This window comes from Anas platyrhynchos, chromosome 23, assembly GCF_047663525.1.
Source record: "Anas platyrhynchos isolate ZD024472 breed Pekin duck chromosome 23, IASCAAS_PekinDuck_T2T, whole genome shotgun sequence".
NCBI lineage: Eukaryota > Metazoa > Chordata > Aves > Anseriformes > Anatidae > Anas > Anas platyrhynchos.
Window position 1 is genome coordinate 836,699 of NC_092609.1, and position 20,674 is coordinate 857,372.

Sequence of the window (20,674 nt, forward strand, 5' to 3'; positions counted from 1 at the left end):
CGCTCAGCCCCAGCGCGTCCCACGTGGCTCAGGCCCTACGGAGCTCGGCTTCTTTCAACTCCTTCCAGCCCCTCTCGACGCCTCCCCAGCCCCGATCCCTTCCGACGCCTCCTGCCCGGGAGACGAGGCAGGATCCGATTCCAACCCCAAATTAAGGACGTGCCAGTGCCAAACCCCGCGCCCCTCGCTCCCAATTCGGGGGCAGAAGCGCTCCCCGTCCGCTGCAGGCGCGGGGAAGGACCCCGAGCACGGGGCTGGAGATTCCTTTCACTGGGATCCAACAAAAACCTTGGCAGTCGCCGGCCTTCCTGCCGGAAACCCGATATCCAAGAAATAAACACGCTTCCCACTTTGAAGGGCTGCAGCGGGCTGCGGGGCCGGGACGCGAGCGGCTCCTGGCTGCCTTTGAGCCCTCACCTGCCCAGGACAGCCCCGCTGGGTGCTCCTTGGGGGCTGCACCATGGCCCTGAGCTCCCCTGGGACAAATTTGCCCTGGAAATGGGGCAGCGATAAGCTCCAGGAGCTCCTGGCTCCTTCTCCCAGCTACGGGGTGGCCACGGTGGCAGGAGGGGGCTGCTGCGGCCCCGCTGCTTCCCCGCGGCCGGCCCCAGACGCTCACCGAGAGCCACGAAAGGAGAAGCAGCCGCGCGCTGCCCCGGCCTGGGATAATCTGCAGCTTCATTCCTTTCAGAGGCAGCCAACGCACAGATGTTCCCCAAATCCCCGGGGATGAGTTCCTCCCCAGCAGATGTTCAGCCCTGATCGCCTGCCCCGCGGTGCTGGGGACCCTCGGGGGGGGTCTGTGGGCCCCCAGCCCACCCGGCACTGCAGGGGCTGGGCACGGCCGTGTCCTCTGCTCGTTGCTGAGGCTCCGAAATCACGAGGAGGGGTCCCTCCGGCCACAACCGAGCCTTCTCCTCCTGGACCTGTTCCTCCAAGGCAAATATTGACAGTGACGTTACCCCTAGGAGCCGTTCAATAACAGGCTGGGAGCCTTTTCCTGCACTTTGCTGGCTCTGATTCTGTGCCCAGCAGTCGCCAGCTCTGATTCTGTGCCCACCAAGTGCCCGAGGAGGGCGAGCAGCCCGGCTGGGAGCACAGGCGGGCGCTGAGGACGCAGGAGCAGAAGGCACCTGCGGGTGCTGCACCTACCTCGGCGAGGCAGAGCTCTCAGACACGACGTGCTCGGAAAAAAAAAAAAGCAGCCTGCTGGAAGTGGGATGGGCGAGAGAAACAGCTGCAGGAGCTGCGCCGGGCTCCTCTCCTCCTCGGCGCCTTGTCAGCGCGCTGCAGCTGCGGCTGTCGGGGGGCAGCACCCGCCGCCCCGTCCTGCAGGCCACCTGCACGGCCCGGCTGGAGGAGAGGAGAGGAGAAGAGAGGAGATGTCCCGCAGCTGGGAGCCTCGCAGCACCACACACGGCTCCCCCGAGCCGCAGAGGGCTCGTGCAGGAGGCCGGCATCAAAGCCGGGGGAGCTCTGGATGGAAGAGATGGGAAAAGCAGAGGACCACACACTTCTGAGCGCCGGCCTGCGCCTTCAGAGCCTCCAGGGCACGGAAGCCGGGAGAAATCCTGCCCTGCCACGCAGCCCCCCCTGGAAGCTCACCTTAACTGCTTCATTAAGCGTGGCTGGTGTTTGGTTTCAGCTCAGGAAATAAGCACAGAACGCCGGAGAGAGGGAAAGCAGGAGGCTGAGCCGTAAACCAGACAGCTCCCACACATGTTCTGCGTAAAACCATCCCACCCTTCGGAGCTCCAGCAGAAAGAACTGTCACCGTGCACCAGCGCCTTAAGAGAAGCACTTCTCTAGCAACCAAATGCTGCAGGGACACCGATTTTGCACATCTCAGTCAAATTCGGATGGAAGAAGACGAATCCCGAGGTTGTTCTGCAAAATAAACAGAGCTTTTAACGTCATGAAGTTCGCAGGCAGATCTGTGGCCAGCATGTTTCACTGCTGCTGAAACGCTGGAGAGAAAGAGGTGGAAGAGGAGGGGATTAAATCCAACCACCAGATGGAAAATAGCTAATTGGAAGGCTAATTACTGAGCCGTACCTGCCCCGCGAGGAGAGGAGCTGCTGTCCCTGCGCGGTGCCCCGGTGCTGGGGAGCAGTGCCACCCAGAGGGCTCCTCCAGAAATAGCTCACTGCACCTCGCCTCTCGCCCAGAACACCAATTTTTTCCCCTCCTGACCAGCCTTCCCCTCTCTTTGCAGCCCTCTTTCACTCCACTCCCTCCAGAGACAACCGAGTCTCACCAGACAGCGACTCCAGGTTAGGGAAAGGCTTCGGCAACCCTCGGGGCATTTATTCACCACGCCAGAACATAAAAATAACATCTTTAATAGCTTTATAGCTGGCACAGATGGCATTCAATCTCACCACTTTTTATTAACAAGCTAGGAAACAACACACGGTGCAGTTCCAAGGAGGGCAGCTCGGGCCGCGTGTGGCTGTCAGCCACGAGGCCGTGACAGGTTGGAGCTTTCCTCTGTTCATTTACATTCAGCATTTATAGTCAGAAAATAAAACCAACAGCTAGCTTTAACCACACACACACACGCAGGAAAGCCCAGGAAGGATGTTTCTGCTGGCAGCCAAAGTCTCCTCCTCTTGGCAGTGCACAAAAGCCCAAAAAATGTGGTTGTAACACGGGTTACAAGAGACTTGCTGCAGCTACCGATGGCCAAACAGCACGTGACGGGACGCAGGAGCTTCTACTCACACCTTGAAGGAGCAGTTACTACGAGGAGAGCCCCGTCCCCTCCTCCAGGAGAAGGCAAGGCCAGGCCAGCACTTCACACAGTAAGATGTGGTCTAGAAACTGTCAGTGGTGAGAGGATTTATTTCAGGAACCCAGAACCCAGCGGGATACTTTACTTTCTGAAGTACCTTCCCCAAAGGAGCTCTAGCAACCTCGCTGCTGCCCTCTGAGATGAGCCGGCTGCTGCTGTCCTCACACAGATGCAGACGCGGTGGTGGAGGCACCAAATGGTTGCGTGACTTGCCTTGGGAGGCAACAGCAAGCCAAAGGTAGACCGAGGAGCTGGTAGAAAAGCCCCTCTTTGACCAAACAGAACACACGGCGTCAAGAACTACTACGCAGGACGAAAATAACTCCCAGCCACGCCTCACGAGGGGAAGGGGAAGGATGAAAGCATCCCAGAAGGTCTGAGCAGACATGTAACTGATGGGAAGTGTTAGCAGCGTCAGCCTGAAAGAACACAGACGAATGTCAGAGGAGAAGACAGTCCCCCACTCGCAATCTGCATCCAAAACACGAGGCCATGAACCCCTTCATGCTGGCGGCTGCATTCTTCCTCCATCCAGATGTGCTCGTTGCTTGCCTGCTGTTTAACTGGATGCCATCTCTCCAGCACCACTCGGTGCCACTAAGTGTTCTAGCATGTCCCTGTCACGTAGCTCCTCTCTGAGCATTGCTTAACGGCAACCACGTGCAAAACTCTTACTGGGGGAGAGGAAACATTTACAGGTCTCTCGTGATATTGCGATTTGCTTAACGGAGGGTTTAGTCCTCAGCAACAATAAAATCACTGACACTGCTGCGGATACACCTTGCTCATTGGCATCTCCATCCTGACAAATATTTAGTTTCTTCAACCTGGTTATCCAAAACGAGCCCGAAGTAGCCGGGATACTCCAGTCACTTTCAACCTTTAATTTTCTTATCATTTGTTGGTAATAAAAATGTCCAGTTTCTAGGGGTATGCTATAATCACAATAAATTACGAGGCATTTCTGGCCTCTGCTCTGCTATGAGGAATTCCCTCTCACCGACCAGGTGCCGACGAGGAGGGAGGTGAGAATGCATAGTGTGAGGTCTCTGATCGTCTGTCCTCTGTGGAGGCCACTTTCCCACCTAGTGGCCCTGCGCTGCTGAGGCCTCTGTTTTTCCTTTAGTTTCACCTGGGGCCTTGCCACCGTCTGCTTTGTTGGAATAATCTCGCTCTCCAAAAATAGTGCTTCCAATCCTGACGTTTGTGGATCCAACCTCGATCTGGGAGAGACAGAAAGGAGGAGTTCAGAGCAGGCTGCACCCACCCGTCAGTGCAGTCTGTAACCAGTCTCCACTCCCCCCATCTCACAGCAGGACAGCTCCCCGTGTATCACCATCTGCAGCTACAGCCAGGGACTACTCTGACCCCCAGAAAGGTATCCCGGGACCAGGGGAGCTGTTCTTGGTGGAACAGCACCACCAGGATCTCTATCCTGTTACAGCTGGATGCTGCTGCGGGTAACGTGGCTCCCAGGAGGAGCACAGGATGCGGGACTTACTGCGTGCTGGAAGTCTGTGGACATGCCCATGCTCAGCTCCACCTTCTCGATGGGGAGATTCAGCTTCTCACACACTTCCTGCCGCAGAGACAGCAGCACCTAGGAGAAAGGAGGAACGAGAAGGTGACACGTTTGGTGCCAGCCACACCAGCTCAGTTCCAAGGTTTCACGGATAATAATTTCTGTCTTTCTTTGTGGTCTCCTTCACACGGAAAGCAAAGTTCCCACATTTCCTGCTGATTTATGCTCTGCAGCACTATAGGGCACTGGAGAGTTCCCGTTACAGGCTGCACTACTGACAATATATGCACCTACATCCTTTGAAGACAACCAATTATCACACCAGCACGACAGACAAGGAACAGAGACCCTGTTCCTCTGCCTGGCGCAGCCCCGTACAGAGTGTGCAGAAAGGGCTGGCAGAAACCTCACCTGAAAGCAGAGGATTTAGGATAAAAATTGCCACATGAGGCGCCCCTGCCAATACCCTGGCTACAGCTTCACAGAAGAGACGAGACCAAAAATAAATGCACACCTGGCCTCTGCGGAAAGGAGCCCATCACCTTTAACACTGACCCTGCACAGGTCTGTACAGCTCTGAGCCAGGTGTGCATTTCTACCAGCCATCTCCGATCAGATTCGTATCCTGACTGAAACGGGAAGCCACACAACAGCTGACTTTTTCTAGGAAATCTTACCTGGAAGTCAGGATTTGGCCCCTTGCTAAGGTCATGTCCGACGCTGCCAATTGTCATCAGCCCCACGAATTCCAGGCTCGGACACTTGTTGATGACGTGCTCCACGGCCGCTGCGGTGTCTCTGGGAGGGAGGCCATGCTTACCTGGCAAAAAGCGGGGTGATTTGTGCCAAGCTCTGCCAGAAAACTCCCCTCCCCACAGCCAGGCAGAAGCTAACTGATGGTGAAGTTTCATTTTAGCAGAGAAACTCCTTAGGAGCACAAACCAACAAATCTCACTCAAGTTTCCCGTATCAAGTCAGTGAGACAAACGCACATATCATCAGAGAAAGCGTCTGCCACTTACTGTCCTCTCCACTAGTGTTAACTTGCACCATGACTTTCAGCCTCTGAGGTGAGCCCTTCTTCTGCCACGAGCTGTTGACTCTGTCTGCCAGCTTCACAGAATCCACCGTTTCCAACATGAACAGGTTTGGGACAGCTACAGAGAACAAAACAGAGGCTTTGGGCTGCCTGTGCGACACACGAGCAAAGGTATTTGCAATTGTGCACAGCTAGCAGCAGACTATGGCAGGAGACAGTAAACAGACTGAATCAGGACTGAAAAATGGGGCAGTATCACATTGTTTCATTTGCTAATTGGCGTTTCTTGCTAGCTTGCAATCATTAGTACTAATGGGTGAGAAAGGTGGTTATTATTTGAACATCGGAAGAATACTGCCCCTGGGGTCAAACAGAGATAACCAGAGCTTACCGATCAACTTGTTGACATTATTTTTCTGCAGATGGCCAATGAAGTGCCACTTAATCTCTGGGCAAGAAGACAAAATCTGGAAGCAGAGAGGAGCAGTTAGGTTTGAGTGACAATTCCCCCTTCCCCTATGCAGCACTGAGGTCCCTGTTTGCCCACAAACTAAACACCAGACATCCACTCTTCTTTCGTTTACCAGACACAGGTTTTGCTTCCCTTGCCAGGCAAGGTGCTTTTCAACAGCAGGATCAAACCGCCTCCATAATAAACTCCCTAAGACAAACCAGGACTTTGAACAGCTCTTGGGACACAACTATGCAAGGAGAGAGAACACGTAAGAAACTGTCAACTTACTCTGGAGTCCGATGCCTTTTCCAGCAACTCTTGAACCTAGAAGAACCCAAGACAACCTCTTGTTAAGACCACACCAGCCAAGATCATGCCGTAGGAGCAACCTCACTGGAAGCAGGGCTCCTGGGGCCGCGTGCACCCCAATAAGGACAGGACCAGACCTAGCGAAGGCCGGCACACTCACGTAGTTCTCCCCGAAGCTGCGCTGCCCGTGGCTGTAGGCATCCATCACCATCTCGGCGGGCTTCGTCTTGCTGACGGCCACCAGCCGCGGCTGCACGTCCGGGAGGCCCTGGGGGAGCAAGGAGGTGAGGGGGAGGGGTCCCAAGCCCCCCACATTGTCCCCCAGGCCTCCAGCCCCACTGACAGGCCGCCAGGGCCTGGGGACACGACGGAGGGACACGGGGGGCCCGTTAGGCCCGGGGGGCTCCCGTTAGGCCCGGGGGGGTCCCGTTAGGCCTAGGAGGGTCCCGCGGAGGTCCAGGCCCCGTCTCCATGGCAACCAGGGCCTGCCCCGGCGCTGCGGGCCCGTCTCCATGGCGACGGAGGCCTCGCCGCCATGCCGGGCGGGCCTACCCCGTTTTGGGGGCGCTTCTCCCCCAAAACCTCGGCCCCTCACCTGCGGTCTCCGTGCCGCCGCCTGCTGTACCCGCTCGGTGACGGCGCGCAGCGCCGGGCCCAGCCCTTCCCCGGCGGCCATGCCCGCTCTCCACATCCCCGGCCGCCTTCCGCCGCCTTCCGCCACACCTCCTCTTCCCGCCCCCCGCGCTCAGCCAATCACAGCGCAGCGTCGCGGATCCTGGCCAATGGCAGCGGGGGGCGGGCGTCCTGCCGGCGCCGCCATGTTGGGAAGGTCAGGGCGTCATGGCGGCTGGTGCAAAGGGCACCCCAAAGGCGGGCAAAAGCACCCGGGGGCGCCCCAAAAGCACCCGAGGACGCCCCAAAGGCACCCAAAAGCCCGGGGGCAGCTCGGGGGTGCTGAGGGGAAAGGCTGGGTCGAGTGGCCCGGCTCTGGTTGCCTGCAGTGTGCTCCCATCCCTTCCCTTCCCTTCCCTCAGGCCTTACCTGGGTGGTTGCCCAAATTTGCGAGTGCTGTGCCAGGTCCGAGGTCGCTGCCAGGCTGTGATGGGCGGCGAGGAGCTGTCAGCATCCATCCTGCACCCCAACATCCTCCTCCTGCAGAGGAGCTGCATCGGGTTTCCACCAGTTGCAGCTTCATTGAAAGAGAAGGCGTCGAGCAGGCGCTGCTGCCAGGCTCCGGGCACGGCTCCTGCAGCAACCCGCGGCCTTCAGGAGGAGAAATAAAATCTGGTGGGCAGCAGCTCTGGCTGCTCGGAGGGCAGGTAGCCCCTGATGATGCAGAAGTGACTGCGAGCTGCATGGCTTGCACAGTCAGAACCAAAATGCCACGAAACCACCCCAAGATCCACCCCCGAAGAAATGGGATTCTTGCCACCCGCACAGAGAAGTTCCTCCGGGGTGCAACTTCCAACCCTAAACAAACAAATAAACCATAAAACCAGCGCAGGCTGCACCGCTTGCTCTGCACGCCCTATTTGAGCAAGCGACTGTGAAGGCAGGGATGTGCGGTGGGAGATGCTTGGAGCGCAGCCACGGGACGCGGCAGCCACCCGTGGTAGCCACACAGTCCGAGCTAAGCCATGGGGAACTGCAGGCCCCAGGGCTGTGGGGCTGCAGACAATGCCAGGCTTTATCGCAGCAAGTCAAATGGAAAGAATGGGAAACTGCCAGCTGGAGCCCATTAACTAAAATATTTGCCTTAATGCGCAGAACTCGCCCTCCCTCCCCATACTCTGAGCGGTGACAGTATTTACACAGCTGTTCCCAAATACCCAGAAGGTTCCTGCCCTTTGTCTGGTAAAACATGACAATGATTTTCTGCAAACTTTACCAAATCCTAGACGTTTGCCACCGGAGCCTCGTTCCTGTGTTTTTCACTACCCGGTTTAGCTAAGCGGGGTCGAAACGCCTGCAGCGTTCCTCAGCTGGCTGCTGAGTCCATCACCTCTGCCCGTTTTCTGCCAGAGCTCTGCTTTCCTGCTCCCTGGGGAGGGAGAATTCTCACAGAGCAGCAGCCCAGGCACTCGTCGGCCCCTCATGCTGTTGATCCCCTGCTGGAGATTTACCCCTGGTAAATCTTTTACCCCTGGTAAATCCTCCCCTGCAAATATATCCAAGCGCTGTGTTAAAGGTCGTCCATAAAACCAGACAAATTAAAATTGAAGGCCATTTTATTATCATAGCAAGTATCAAAATAAAAAGGCTTTTAATTCAATATGTAAGATCAACAACCATGCTGGTAAAGCATTACCATGCTCCCGCCAGCAATTCCCAGCTATCAGCAATGCCACAAACCTCTATTTGCTTCGTTAAACAGTGGTTTTAAAATTCAGATCTTCGTTTCAAGATTGCAAGATCATGGAGATTACGACAGAATGACAGTTAAAGAGTGAGATCAAATAAAGATTTACATGTAGTGACTACTCTGGAAAATTGAGGAAATTATACATATAATGAAGAATCTGAACAAAAAATAACAATCAATTTTGGCTTGTAAAGGCTGCTATTATTTCAACTTGTTTTTGCGTTTTCCACTCTTATTACAGTTTAACTAAATTACTCGGTTTTCAGTGATGCAGAATCATGACGGTTCCATAATGGTTTAAAAATGTGGGTTTGAAATTAATAATACTGGCTACTCCTTTTTCTATTCTCCCCCCTCCTCTGAGAAATACTTTAGCAGTCATGTTTTCAATTAAAAAAGAATCCTTAGGACCTATTTATTCCAAACTATTGTTTTACTGTAAAGTCATACAAAACCGTATTTTATAATACCACTTTGGTTTATTTGGGTCTTTTCATTAGTGAAAACACTTGCATAAAAAGCAGTTTTTTTAGTTACTAATGGAAATCCTTTATGTGAATGTAGAACGATCCAAAACAAAGGTTTAGGTACTCAAAGATTTAGGTACCATCACCTCATTCCTATATTTCTGCTATTCCCTGTTCATCATCTTCCTGCAGAGGCCAATTTCCAGAAGTGAGTAATATTTCAGCCTACCTATTGATGCAATTTTGGACCACTGTTTTCTAGTGTATCAGTCTGGAGATGGAACTTTTCTTAGCTCGGCTTTTCCAGCAAATACAAAGATGACATACGAGATGGACCTTTTCTCCAGCAGAAATCGATGGTATCTTTTATTTTGCATTTTCAAGTATCAACTGTCATTTTCCTGACAGGGAAAATAAAGCTGAAGTGAAAATACTGGAACGAGCAACAGAAATTCATCTCATTTCTATCTTAGTGTGACTGCCTTATTAAAAAGACTAATGCATATTTAGAACACTGAAGAGTGAAACCAAGAGAAGTAGGTAGCAAGCATTTAGGGCAGAAGATCATAAATTCAATAGGTTGGTCCCTGACCAACTTAGTGCTTTCTCTTTCATCATCTTATATGGGTATATTGGCTGCAAATTATAACAGCAATTAATAAAAACAGGCTCTCCTGCCAAGTGGCAGATGGATTTGCGGGAGAGGATGAAAAAAAATTCTCCTGAACTTTTGTCTTTAACATCCCCTCCATTTTTGTATCTGTGTAAACTAAAAGCCTCTTTGCATCTGGTATGTGAAAATTAACCAGTTTTCTGAAGTGAAAGGTACACTACATAGCATTGTTCTGAGCAAAGAAGGAAAATTCCTCTTTGAACAGTCCAGCAACAAGAGGTTGTCATTTTTGCCCTGTAGTTTTTTTCAGGATGATGCTTTGTGTCCTTTGCCACTAGCAAATCTTCCTCTCGAGATCTATTCTAAAAAATGAAAAGAAAAAAAAGAAGAACCAACAAAGCAAACAAACAAAACCAGTAAAACTGTTCCGTTCATTTCGGTTCACCTCAACATTATCTCTAAAATGGAACTACAAACACTGAAATCCAGTCGGTCTTGCAGACCAGCAGATTATGTGCTGTATGACCGTGGGCCTGGTCATCCAAGCAGATACTCACTAGCAAGGCTTTTTGCAAAGTCAGGGTCCCTGAGACAAAAATTCTTTTTCTCTCTAGTTTTTCTAACTATGATGACTGTGACAAACAGCACGTTTGCAGTCTGGTTTCACCAGGAGCTAAGTCCAATTAGCCACTGGCAGGCCACTGCCCCTGCCAGCATATCTAGCAGATAAACTGCTGGCAAGAAAATTCTGACTCCCCTTTGCCCAACCCAAATATGACAAATGGAAAACAAACCAGTGTTATGATGCAGAAAATGAGTAGTTTGGGCCACTACCTGCGTGATGCATGGTCTAAGGTTTAGATCCCCCTCCAAGGTAATTAGGTAACCTGCAGCACTTGACTACAGCTATTACAGCTCACGGTGCACGTGGTCTTAGCTGCCCTACTGAGGTAAAACACGGTGGCTTAGACCTCAGTAAAAGGTGGTTTCATGTATTTGCTACACCTTGCACTCAGGATGGGCCTGGAGCGTACAAATAAACCGTTAGTCCCAGCGCCACAGAGCACAGGCAGTGACCCACCATCTGGCCAACGTCCGGGCCTTCAAGAAGACACGGGTAGTGTACAAAAGTCTAGCACCTTTTGTGTTTTTTTTTTTTTTAAAGGGGATTGAAATTAAGTACTGGAAATTTCCAACTAGAAACAAAAAAGGTCATAGCAGCAATCCCCCTCCCACCAAAATCTCAAAACTTACTTACTTTCAACTGCTACAAACCACCTCAATCCAAAATCAAGTACCTATCTAAGCTGGCTGCAGAACAAATAGCCTAGCTAGCCTCGTCAGAGTAATTGGGTTTATGAGCCCATCAGCGAGGAGAGGTGCATCTAGCAGACATATCTGGAGCAGAGTGCTTAGAAGTTACCAGAAAAAAAATACCCCATAAATACCAAAGTCATTGTGTCCAATTGTCATACAAAAGATTGAGAGGATTAAGTCTTATCTTAAGTCTTTCAGTACAGGAAAGGGGGAAAACAAAAAGGAACTTCCCAGTTCATGTTTCTTTTGATATAAAACAAATATAAATGTTTCTTTTCAGTTGATGTTATGAAGCAATTTTGTGTCCTCACTGGCTCCTGCCCCATCCTCTTCATGGATTCCTTCTGCCAGTCCCTCTGCAAATTTAGTCTGGCTACCTGCATAGTCCATGAACATGTTGGGGATGTCTTTGCCAAAATATATCTTGCTGTTTGCTGCAATGGCCTTGTATTTCATCAGCTGCAAGTACTCAGGAGTTAACTTCATCTGCACAAAAACAAAACAGATCACCAACAGCTCAGATTCATTCCAAAGCAAATTTCTGACGCGAGCATACAAGGCGTCCACTTTTCCACAACACTTGTGGGCACGCTCATCCTCCCTGCAGCTGAAGAGCCGCAGTACCCAGAGGGCAGCTCTCCTTCAGCGTGTCTAAACAAAGCTCCAAATTTCAGTGACTAAATGGCAAAATGAGAAAGCGATGGGAGCAGCTGGGGAAAAGTTCCATCCACAGAGATGGAGAAGCTCTAGAGCTCATAACTCACTGAAAGCTCTTGCAATGTGAGCTACTAGAAAGAAAAACACAACTGGCTTTTTTCACAGAGTAGATTGAAGAGTTTGTTTCAGAAAGCAGCGATCATTCCTTCAGGATAAGGACACTACAGCAGAGAGAATGGAGTAACTGGGACAGAACTTGTGCACAAACATCTCAGGCCTCCCGCCATTCTTACTGACCCTTACAAAACAAAGTCTTCCTGCTGGGACGTCCTGGGAACTTGCTGGAGGCAGTAACAAGCCTGGCAATTGTATCCATATATTTTTTTTTTGTTTCCAGCGTTTTGTTTTGACTTTATTTTTGCAGGAGCAAGACTTTGCCAGGCTAATTAGTTTGGTGTATAAGAACAGCTCCATTTGTTGTTTACCTGAACGCTTGTTTGCTCTAAGCCTGTCTGTCACTTGGGAGATCTCCCTGCCTTGACTACCTGCCAGCTCGCAGATTGAAATGAATCAACACTTCTGACTACAAAAGGATGAAAGGGCAACGCTGAAACCAATATTCTATCTACAGCACCTGGAAGATGTCTCCAGACATAACCAAGTATTTCATATATCCTGACACAAATGTATCTGTCGAGAGAAGAACGTGCAAATAAGGATCTAATTATTGTTTCAGTTTCAAAGATAACTTCTCTGTCTTTGGCTTAAAGGACAAGACACCACGAGCAAACAAAGACAGACTGCTTTTTTGCTGAGCTCTTCTGTATAGCCTAACATAAGGAGCCCTGCTTCAAGGCACAGAATAAGGGAACAACAATACCTTGTTGGCCTCGGCAACTTTCATAGCAGTGTAGCATTCAGCATCAGCTCGTGCCTTCTCTCTTGCAAGAAATGCAGCATCTGGAAGAAAACACGCTCCCGCATTCAGATTTTTATTTCCAGTCACGTTAGCACCATTTGCAGCTGGAAAAATTTTAAAGCAGCCAGTACCACATCTAAACCATAAGGGATACAAGGGCAAGAGGGAACAGAATGGGAAACCCAGAGATGGGATCTCCCTTTACATCTAAAATGCTACAGGATGATAATATTAAATAAGTAAATTGTATCTGCAACTGAAGGCCTCAAAGCATTTCATAAACATAAGGTTTTTATTACCACCCCGTCACACAGGCTGAGAATATTCTTTCTTCTCTAGCCAGCCACTAACTCTCGTGCTGCAAACGAAACAACTGTTCCACTGCAGAAGTGGTATTTACCCACGACATTTGCACAGGACTCCAAGAACAGTACAGCAGACTGCTCTACAGATGAAGTTTGTTGATGCGAACGCAATTCCCCAGATGGGATTCTGTCTGGGATACCGAGGTTAAGATTCTGGCACACAGAGGCAGGCGATTTTAACCTTTACAGGCTCTGCCCCTTGGACAGATGTTGGAGAGCTGTCTTGCTGCAATATCAAAAATTGCGTCAAGGGTCTGATCCTGTGGGATAATGAACTTCCCTCACTGCTAGCAAAGACATGCAAGGAAAGAAACACTTCCCCTTTCTGTATCACATTCCTGTTTTTTTTCTTTGCATGTCAGATGACACTGATGTGGTATCAGGCCATCAAGTTAAAGCTGAGCTTAATCTGTCTGATTCAAGGTTATCTCTTCACGCTTCTTCTGTAACAGGGAGACAATATAGTATAAATATACACATATAATATACAAATATATTTGTAATACATGCCAGACTGGATCTGAGAGCAGCACAGCTGGACGAGCCATTTGTTTACCTATACTAGCAGGGAGTTGCGTGAGCAGCTACACTTAAAAACTGGATGGATTTTCCTGAAGACTTCCACTCCTCTGGCTAACAATCAGAGCAGTCTGTCAGGGACACTGGAAAGAATGAGGGAGACCTGAATCCTCTACTGGCATGGAGTTGAACTGGCATGCAAGCTCCCCCTCCCTCTTTTCTTTAGGATCTTTAGGTCAGTCACTACAGAACATTTACTTACTGGAAGTTATCACTCACCTTCAATCTCTGAAATTCGTTTCTCTGTTTCTTTTTCCATCACTTTCTGTCCGTAAGTTATTTCAGCAACTTGTGCAATTTTTTCTGCCTCTGAAAATGAAAGAGAACACGTCCACATTGTTATCACACAGTCTTCCTACTGCTAGAACCAACTTTACCCATGGAAACCCTTCCCACCCTCTTCTGGTAGCAGTAAATTGTGGGGAGAATTTTCAGCCCTCAGAAGGTGTCCGCCTGTTTGTGGATAAAGCTGGAACCCGTTTGAGTTTCCCTGGAACAACATCAGATCAGCAGCAAAAAGCTGCAGCAGAGAAATCACCCAACAGCAAACCAGGTGCATGCCTTCCCCTCCCAGTTTGGATTCTGTTTTCTGCCTATCCCAGTCACACACCCCCATAAGCTACTGCCTTCAGGGAAAGCTGTACAGACCGATGAGGGCCTTCTTCCTTTCTGTCTCCGCTTCCTTCTCTACCACCTTCTGCTTCTGTGCTGCAATCAGGAGCTTTGTCTTCTCGCTCTCCCTAGGGAGCCAGAAACAGTCAGTTACAAAACACGAGCATCTCAGGTGGCCTGGCCTACCTCACCTTCAGGGTGAGCCGTTGGCTTAATCCTCCTTGAAGTGTGTGGTTAGGGCAGACAGCAATGAAAGTGAGTGCATCTACCTGCAGAGCTGCATTTCTAAACTAAAGCACCTTTTCCTCCCCTTGATAGCAGGAGGATTTTTCAGTCAGGATGGTGTGAAACGTTCCCTGCTACTCTCTGCAGACTGCCACAATGCCTTCCAGCAGAGGCACGTCACAGAACAACATCTAGACTATACACACGTGCAAGTTTAATGGGTTACTATTGACAAGGACACTATTAAAACAAAGTGAGAAATTAAAATCCTGTAACTTGCCCTCACAGCTTGTTATAAATTTCCCACAAGACAGATGTATACGGCTTTGAAATCACCCTTCATTCAGTGAGATGGGACTGTGCGTTTTACTTGCTAAAGCCTTTTCTATTTCACTGCTTTGTGCACTCACTGAGAAGTTTTAAAAGCGTGTGTACATATATGCAAAAAAAAATTAAATACTCTGTTCCTGTTCCCAGTTGGGGAAGAAAGATTAGAGTCAAGAACATGTCCTTCTCAGACGGATTTATGGTAACAGATAAAAACAGGCTGATCTGAGATCCTATCATGACCTTACTGCACATGACTTACCATGATACCAAAAGGTCAAGCAGAATGGATGAGAGGGATCTTACTCTGGCCTATGTAGACTCTGTTGGCAGAGTGCTCAGAGAACATAAGCATTTCTGAATGATCAAGTGCAAGAAAAAGCAGCTGGCTCACAGCATTGAAAAGGGATCAGTATGTCAAGTGCTATTAAAGAAAGTTATTTCAAAGCTTTGCAGGTCCTCAGCCTGTTGAATCAACAGTTTCTCCATCCTAGTCAAACAGCAGGATTAGTGGTGGAATCCATCCACCTGCCACTCACTCGCATGCTCGGGGAAGTGTTTGTAAAATAGGGCCAGTGTCAAGGGGAAGGAGGCCCCAGGAAAATAATTCCTGCACTTGAGTGTTCAAAATGGAGCAACACCCTAACTCAGCAGTGACCTGCCAGCCATTTACAGTGACAGCCACATCTGCTGCAGCCTCGTCAGCCCCTTTCTGAAGGGCAGCAAGGCAGCACGAGGCTGAGCACAGGCCTGGCAGAGGGCACTCTGATCAGTGCCCGCTGTGAAAACACATTAATCTGGATGAGCGACTCCTTTTGGTAACAAAGGTGCAAGTCTCAGGCACTTACATGAGCTCATAATTCCTCCGGATTGTTTCAGGGATGTTTGGCTTTGTAACTCGAACTGCCTGGAAAGAGAGACAGAAGAAAACATCGGCAAGCAGCCAACAATCAAAAGGCAAATGGCCCTGAGGCTGCAGAGGGTGGGGGAGCTAACGCTTATGACAAGCTCTGCCAGACAGAGCTTTTACACGCTGCAGAGATTGTGGCCAGCTCCAAACTACAGAGAGCAAACACCGGACCCACCAATCTCCTGACATGACAGCAGGTTACAGCCTGTGTGAACGAGTAACCAGGGAAACACCGAGAGAAACCCAGCGCAGCAAAGCCATAAGGGGACAGAAATGACACTGCCCTCATTCCCCACATTAAACAAACTGGACCATAGAATCATTAAGATTGAAAAAGACCTTTTCAAAAGGAACTTTATAGCTGTACTTTAAAGCAATCTTCTAAAAGTTACAGCTTATTTCCTGTTATCCCTTAACCCTCACGGGCTGCACATCTCCAAGCAGAACCCCGATTACCTGTATAATTAATCCGGGGGCCATGGTAGTTAGGTCTTGCTGCAACGCCAGTTTAAGGTTTTCATCAATCTGATCTGGTTGGAGGGAAGGAAAAAAAAAAGTGACTAAAAGCCCCACAAAGGCAGCTTGCTGCCAACAGGTACAGAATTAGTACTGGAACAGCTCAGATTTCTTATTCCTGGAAAGTAAGTGGAAATGTAAGCTTGGTATAGAAGTGCTGGGCTGAGAAAGACCATCCCCGACCTCAGGGCAGGTTCACATCTCGGCACGTCAAGCAGCACTGACCAGTGGAAAGGACTTGGGAGAGACCACAAGAACATGGCCAGCATAAAATGAAGACCTTCCCAGTTTCCAATAACCTGCAATTTGGACTCTTTCTGAGCCAAAAGTAGCATTTTTATGGTAAAGAATCTCTGTTCTAACCCACTTCCCTACTGATACCTTCCCAACTGGATCCTGAAGCAGATGTGGTCCAGCTAAATCATGACTGATTAGTGACTGTGCCTGTGCCAGCAGCAGACAAAGAAAATGGAAAAGGAGAAATGTAAAATGGCTGCATTAGTTATTTTAATAGGCTGCAAAAATTTCATCAGTAAAGCCTGTTTGGCTCGATGCAGAACATTTAACTCCAGCACAGCTAAGAAATTTCAAAAGGAAACACAAAACAAAACCCTTCTTCAGCGAAAAGCTCTAAGGACAGCAGTGTTTCCAGTTGGGGCCTGCTGAGAAATGCAAAGGGAAAATAAAATGTAATAGCCTTGAAAGTGATCACATCGCACTCCTTGATTATTTGCTTTGGTCCCAGTATAGCTAGCTGGAACTCACACTCACAGTGAAGTTCAGCCAGGAGTTTAGGAAACAGCTGTTATCAGTTTCCTGCACCTGCTTGCAGATGTGGGGGCAGAGAATGACATAAGTCTGCCTGAAATGGGCTGTGCCCCATTTCATAACGCTGGAGCCAGAAAACATCCAGCTCAGACTGAAAGAGTTACACAGGGGTTTATACAAGTTCCTTCTGTGCAAATTGGTTGTCTTGAGTCCGTTTCAAGCAGTTGTCGTCAGCAGCTGCCGACATCTGGAGCCTCCATCGACAAAGAACCAGAACATTCACTAGCAGCCCCGTAAAGGAAGAGGAGGGGGAGCCGAGTCCTAGTCCCACACTTGGTGCGGAGGCCCTGTCAGAAAGGGGACAGCCAGGCTTCTTGGAAAGCCTCGCTTACACAGAGAAGCGGTTTGCAAACACCTTGTACTCTTCCAGGCACTTGGCGCTAAAAAATCCCAGCCACTAATTCTGTCAGCCCTGGGTCCAAACCGGTCACGAAAACACTTCACCCACGGCCAGCAGCGCTGCGCTGCCAGATGCTGGAAGGGATTTCTTATCAAAGGCCATAAAGCAAGCACTCGGCCTGGCAGGGACTGGCCCATTTCTCCTCAGAAACCAACACGTTTCTCCAGGCTCTCTTGTGCCGTGCTCCAAGTGTTTGAGCTGCCTGATTTCCCACTGGTCTGGAGAGAGGAAGGGAAGGTCAGCCGGCCCCCACCAAGCAGCCCTGGTTTCTAGCACTCACTCGCAGAGCCCAGGAGCTGCAGCGATGTGCGTGACACACGAGTAATCAAACCCATGGGGCTTTTGGTACCAGCAAAGAACAGAAGACTGGCTTTTCCTTCTGGACTATTAAATCCTGCCCCTGATTAACCAGTCACATTTGCTAAACACACGTAACACAGCAGAATTACTGCTCCCTCTCCTAAAACCCTCTGCTGCCACTGGCAGGTTTGGGGGATTTTTGTTGTTGTTGTTATAATACAGTGAAGTGCACAGCACCAGAAGATGATAAGGAGCAAATAGCTGTAACTGGTTAACAATTCCAACCAGACTGGATTGTAAAAGGCCCACCAGCAGGGGCAGTGACTTCTGTACCAGCAGAACAGGCAGAGAGCTCACAGAGACATTGCTCAAGGAGCCAGCAACCCGGGAGTGAAAGGCAGAGGCAGCTCACCGAACAGCTCGATGTAGACCTCCTGCAGCGTGTGGACACTGCAGAACTGGTTCAGCTCATGGTGAATCTTGTTGAAGATGAGAGCTTTGTCGTAGTCAGCGGTGTAGTTCTTCACTATGTCATAGACTGCAAAAGGAGACATGGAAGTGGCGTTAAGAGCTGGGACAGAGGGACACCACGGGCTGGGAGCTCACGGGGGAAGGCTCCTGGCTCAGTCACAGCAGCAAGAAACACAGAGCCAGACTGAAACGAGGAAAGCACCACAAGAGAAGGCTGCATCACAACCACCCACTTCATTCAGGGGAGTTTTAATTATTGCTGGTATTTCATCGCATCCCAATCAATATTCTGCCACATGCCTTGTAAGCAGAGTGACACCTTTATACCAGCAGCCCTCGCTGCATTATCTGCGAGTCTCTGTCCTGCACACACACACACAAAAAAAAAAAGCCTGCCCTGGTCATTCTCTTTGTGCGTCAGACTCCAGCCTTCTGCCCTCAGACACCCCGTCTCCCCTGCCCCTTGCACACCTCGTTATTCAAATTAGAAGTTTATCAGCAGGATCCTCGGGGGTCACAGGGGAAGAGCTCACCTGCACTTTGGATCAGGAAATTCACCACCTCAATTCGGTCAAAATAAATCATCACTCCTCCGCTGCAGAAGGAAGCAGAAGGAAAACGAAAGGGGGAAGTTTGCTGGAGGCCACGAGCTCTGCCCTGCCGCCGGTGTGTGAGCGGGGCACACTCCCCTCTAGCGGGGGAGCGCAGCACTCGCACCTCCGGCAGGCACCGCTGCGACACCACGGCAGGGACCTGGGACAGGCTGCTGGTGCCTCCAGGAGCAGGAGCCAGGCTTCGAAAAATCATCTTTTTAGAGGAAACTCCATGGAAATACAACCCCCCGATCCCTGACCTATTTAATACCAAGCAATCCACTTTCCTGCTGTGCTCCAGTTCAGGCAAGCACAGTAGGAGTATCTTACTTACAGAAAGGATATAATTTTAATATTAAATTCTTGCCCATAAGTTGGTACGAAAAAGATGATTGTGGAAGGTGCAGCCTGTTTGTGGCAGAAGGTAACTGCACTGAGAACTAGAGTACCAAGTCCTGCGGCACCTGCATTAACGCCAAATGTGGAAGCTCAGGGAGTCGGGTAGGGCTGGAGGTGGGAGATGGAGCTCCTGAGGAGCAGGACATGCATTTTAAAGCAAATTTGTGTTTAAAGTACATTGGGGTGAGGAAGGGGATAGGGAAAAGGCCCTAAAAGAGCCCAGCAAAATCAGGGAAGCGCAGGGACAGAAGCCAAGCGACTCACCTGGTCCCGCAGGGCACATTTTTCACCTCATCCGTCTGCAGCGTGGTCTGCACAGAGAAATACTTCAGAAAACCCCCTCTGGAGCCAGGCCTCCCACAGCAAACGGGGCTGGGCCCGGTCCCCCGAACACCCCCAAACCCCCCTGGTCCCCCTGAACCCCCCCCCCCAGCCTCACCTGCACCGACTTGTAGGACGTGATGAAGGGCAGCATGAGGTGGAAGCCGGGCCCGCTGGTGGAGGTGAGCAGCGCCCCGCCGCTGAGGAGAGAAGGGACAGGGAGAGAAACGCGGCCGTCAGCGGCAGCCCCGCACCGGGCCGGGCCTCGCTCAGCCGGCCCGGGGGGAGACCGCAGCGGCCGCCTCACCGGTAATAGACGCCGATGTGGCCCTCCTCGATCTTGTGGATGGCGGAGAGGAAGGCGGCGGCCAAGCAGCCGAGGCACAGAGCGGCGGCGGCCCCCAGCTGGGCCATGCCCGGCCTCGGCGGGACGCGGCTGCCGCTGCCCGCCCGCCGCGCGTCATCAGCCGGCGCCCGCCGCCGCCCGTGGGGAGCCGCCGGGGGGCGCCGCAGGGCCCGGAGATCCCAGGGCCGCGGGTTCGAGACCCGCCCGGGTCTCCGCGCAGCCCCCGCTCAGTGGGGAGGGGGAGATGTGGGGGCACAGCGGGACCTGCAGCATCCTGGGTGGGTGTTGAGGACGGGGAGAGCCCCTCACAGGAGGTTCTTCTATGAACTGAGCTCTTCCTCATGTGTATGAAGCACCACACTGAGCCCCTGGGCACTGCTGAGCCCCCACCGGGGTCTTGTGTCCAGAGAGACCCCCTCACAAGAGGTTCTGCCATGAACTGAGCTCTTCCTCATGTACATGAAGCACCACGCTGACCCCCTGAGCACTGCTGAGCCCCCACCAGGGTCCTGAGGCCTCTCAGAGGAGGTTCTGCCATGAACTGAGCTCTTGCTTGCATGCACAAAGCACCACGCTGACCCCCCTGGGCACTGTTGAGCCCCCACCTGGGCCTTGCGTCTCAAAAGACCCCCTCAGAGGAGCTTCTCCCATGAATTGACCTCTTGGTTGCATGCACAAAGCACCACGCTGCCCCCCATGGCACTGCCAAGCCCCCACTTGGGCCTTGTGCCCAGAGAGACCCCCTCAGAGGAGGTTCTCCCATGAACTGCCCTCTTGCTCGCACACACGAAGCACCACACTGTCCCCCCAGGCATTACCAAACCCCCAGCCAGCCCCAAGGCCACCCAGCAGGGTCTGTGCCCCCCGACGAGCCCCCCATGGCCTCCCCGCCGGGGCTCGGCTCTCCCACAGCAATCTGTTCCCCATCTGGACCAGGCCAGACCGAGGGGCAATAACGGGGAAAGTGACAGAGCACGCAAAGATATATTAAATCTTCCGCATCTATAATTGTTGAAGGGGACTTAAAAA

General features: G+C 51.1%; 2 protein-coding genes across 2 annotated transcripts; both read right to left on the bottom strand.

Moving 5' to 3' along the window:
• Positions 1-2,326: 2,326 nt before the first annotated feature.
• On the bottom strand, positions 2,327-6,871 carry PLPBP (pyridoxal phosphate binding protein). The gene is made up of 8 exons (XM_027443525.3): positions 6,714-6,871; positions 6,279-6,386; positions 6,098-6,133; positions 5,747-5,822; positions 5,339-5,473; positions 4,994-5,136; positions 4,296-4,394; positions 2,327-4,017 (listed from the first exon to the last, which is right to left on the bottom strand). Exons 1-8 carry the CDS (start codon positions 6,807-6,809, stop codon positions 3,880-3,882), a joined length of 831 nt encoding a protein of 276 aa, XP_027299326.1. The 5' UTR covers positions 6,810-6,871; the 3' UTR covers positions 2,327-3,879.
• Positions 6,872-8,328: 1,457 nt separating this feature from the next.
• ERLIN2 (ER lipid raft associated 2) lies at positions 8,329-19,789 on the bottom strand. Its single transcript, XM_038166908.2, has 11 exons — positions 19,607-19,789; positions 19,418-19,499; positions 19,243-19,289; positions 18,520-18,581; positions 17,928-18,053; positions 15,928-16,001; positions 15,410-15,468; positions 14,046-14,137; positions 13,617-13,706; positions 12,415-12,494; positions 8,329-11,363 (listed from the first exon to the last, which is right to left on the bottom strand). The coding sequence occupies exons 1-11, from the start codon at positions 19,711-19,713 to the stop codon at positions 11,154-11,156; spliced, it is 1,029 nt and encodes a 342-aa protein (XP_038022836.1). The 5' UTR covers positions 19,714-19,789; the 3' UTR covers positions 8,329-11,153.
• Positions 19,790-20,674: the final 885 nt, after the last annotated feature.

Bases quoted from the DNA above. Each gene is read 5' to 3' on its own strand.
- ERLIN2 (XM_038166908.2), bottom strand. From the start codon at position 19,713: ATGGCCCAGCTGGGGGCCGCCGCCGCTCTGTGCCTCGGCTGCTTGGCC. The intron at 14,138-15,409 runs GTAAGTGCCTGA...CTGGCTCCCTAG, and splicing joins CGGAGGAATTATGAGCTCAT to GGAGAGCGAGAAGACAAAGC. The intron at 12,495-13,616 runs GTGAGTGATAAC...GTTTTCTTCCAG, and splicing joins ACGAATTTCAGAGATTGAAG to ATGCTGCATTTCTTGCAAGA.
- PLPBP (XM_027443525.3), bottom strand. From the start codon at position 6,809: ATGTGGAGAGCGGGCATGGCCGCCGGGGAAGGGCTGGGCCCGGCGCTG. The intron at 4,395-4,993 runs GTAAGATTTCCT...CCTTTCTCCTAG, and splicing joins GGCCAAATCCTGACTTCCAG to GTGCTGCTGTCTCTGCGGCA. The intron at 4,018-4,295 runs GTAAGTCCCGCA...TGTCTCTCCCAG, and splicing joins CCACAGACTTCCAGCACGCA to ATCGAGGTTGGATCCACAAA.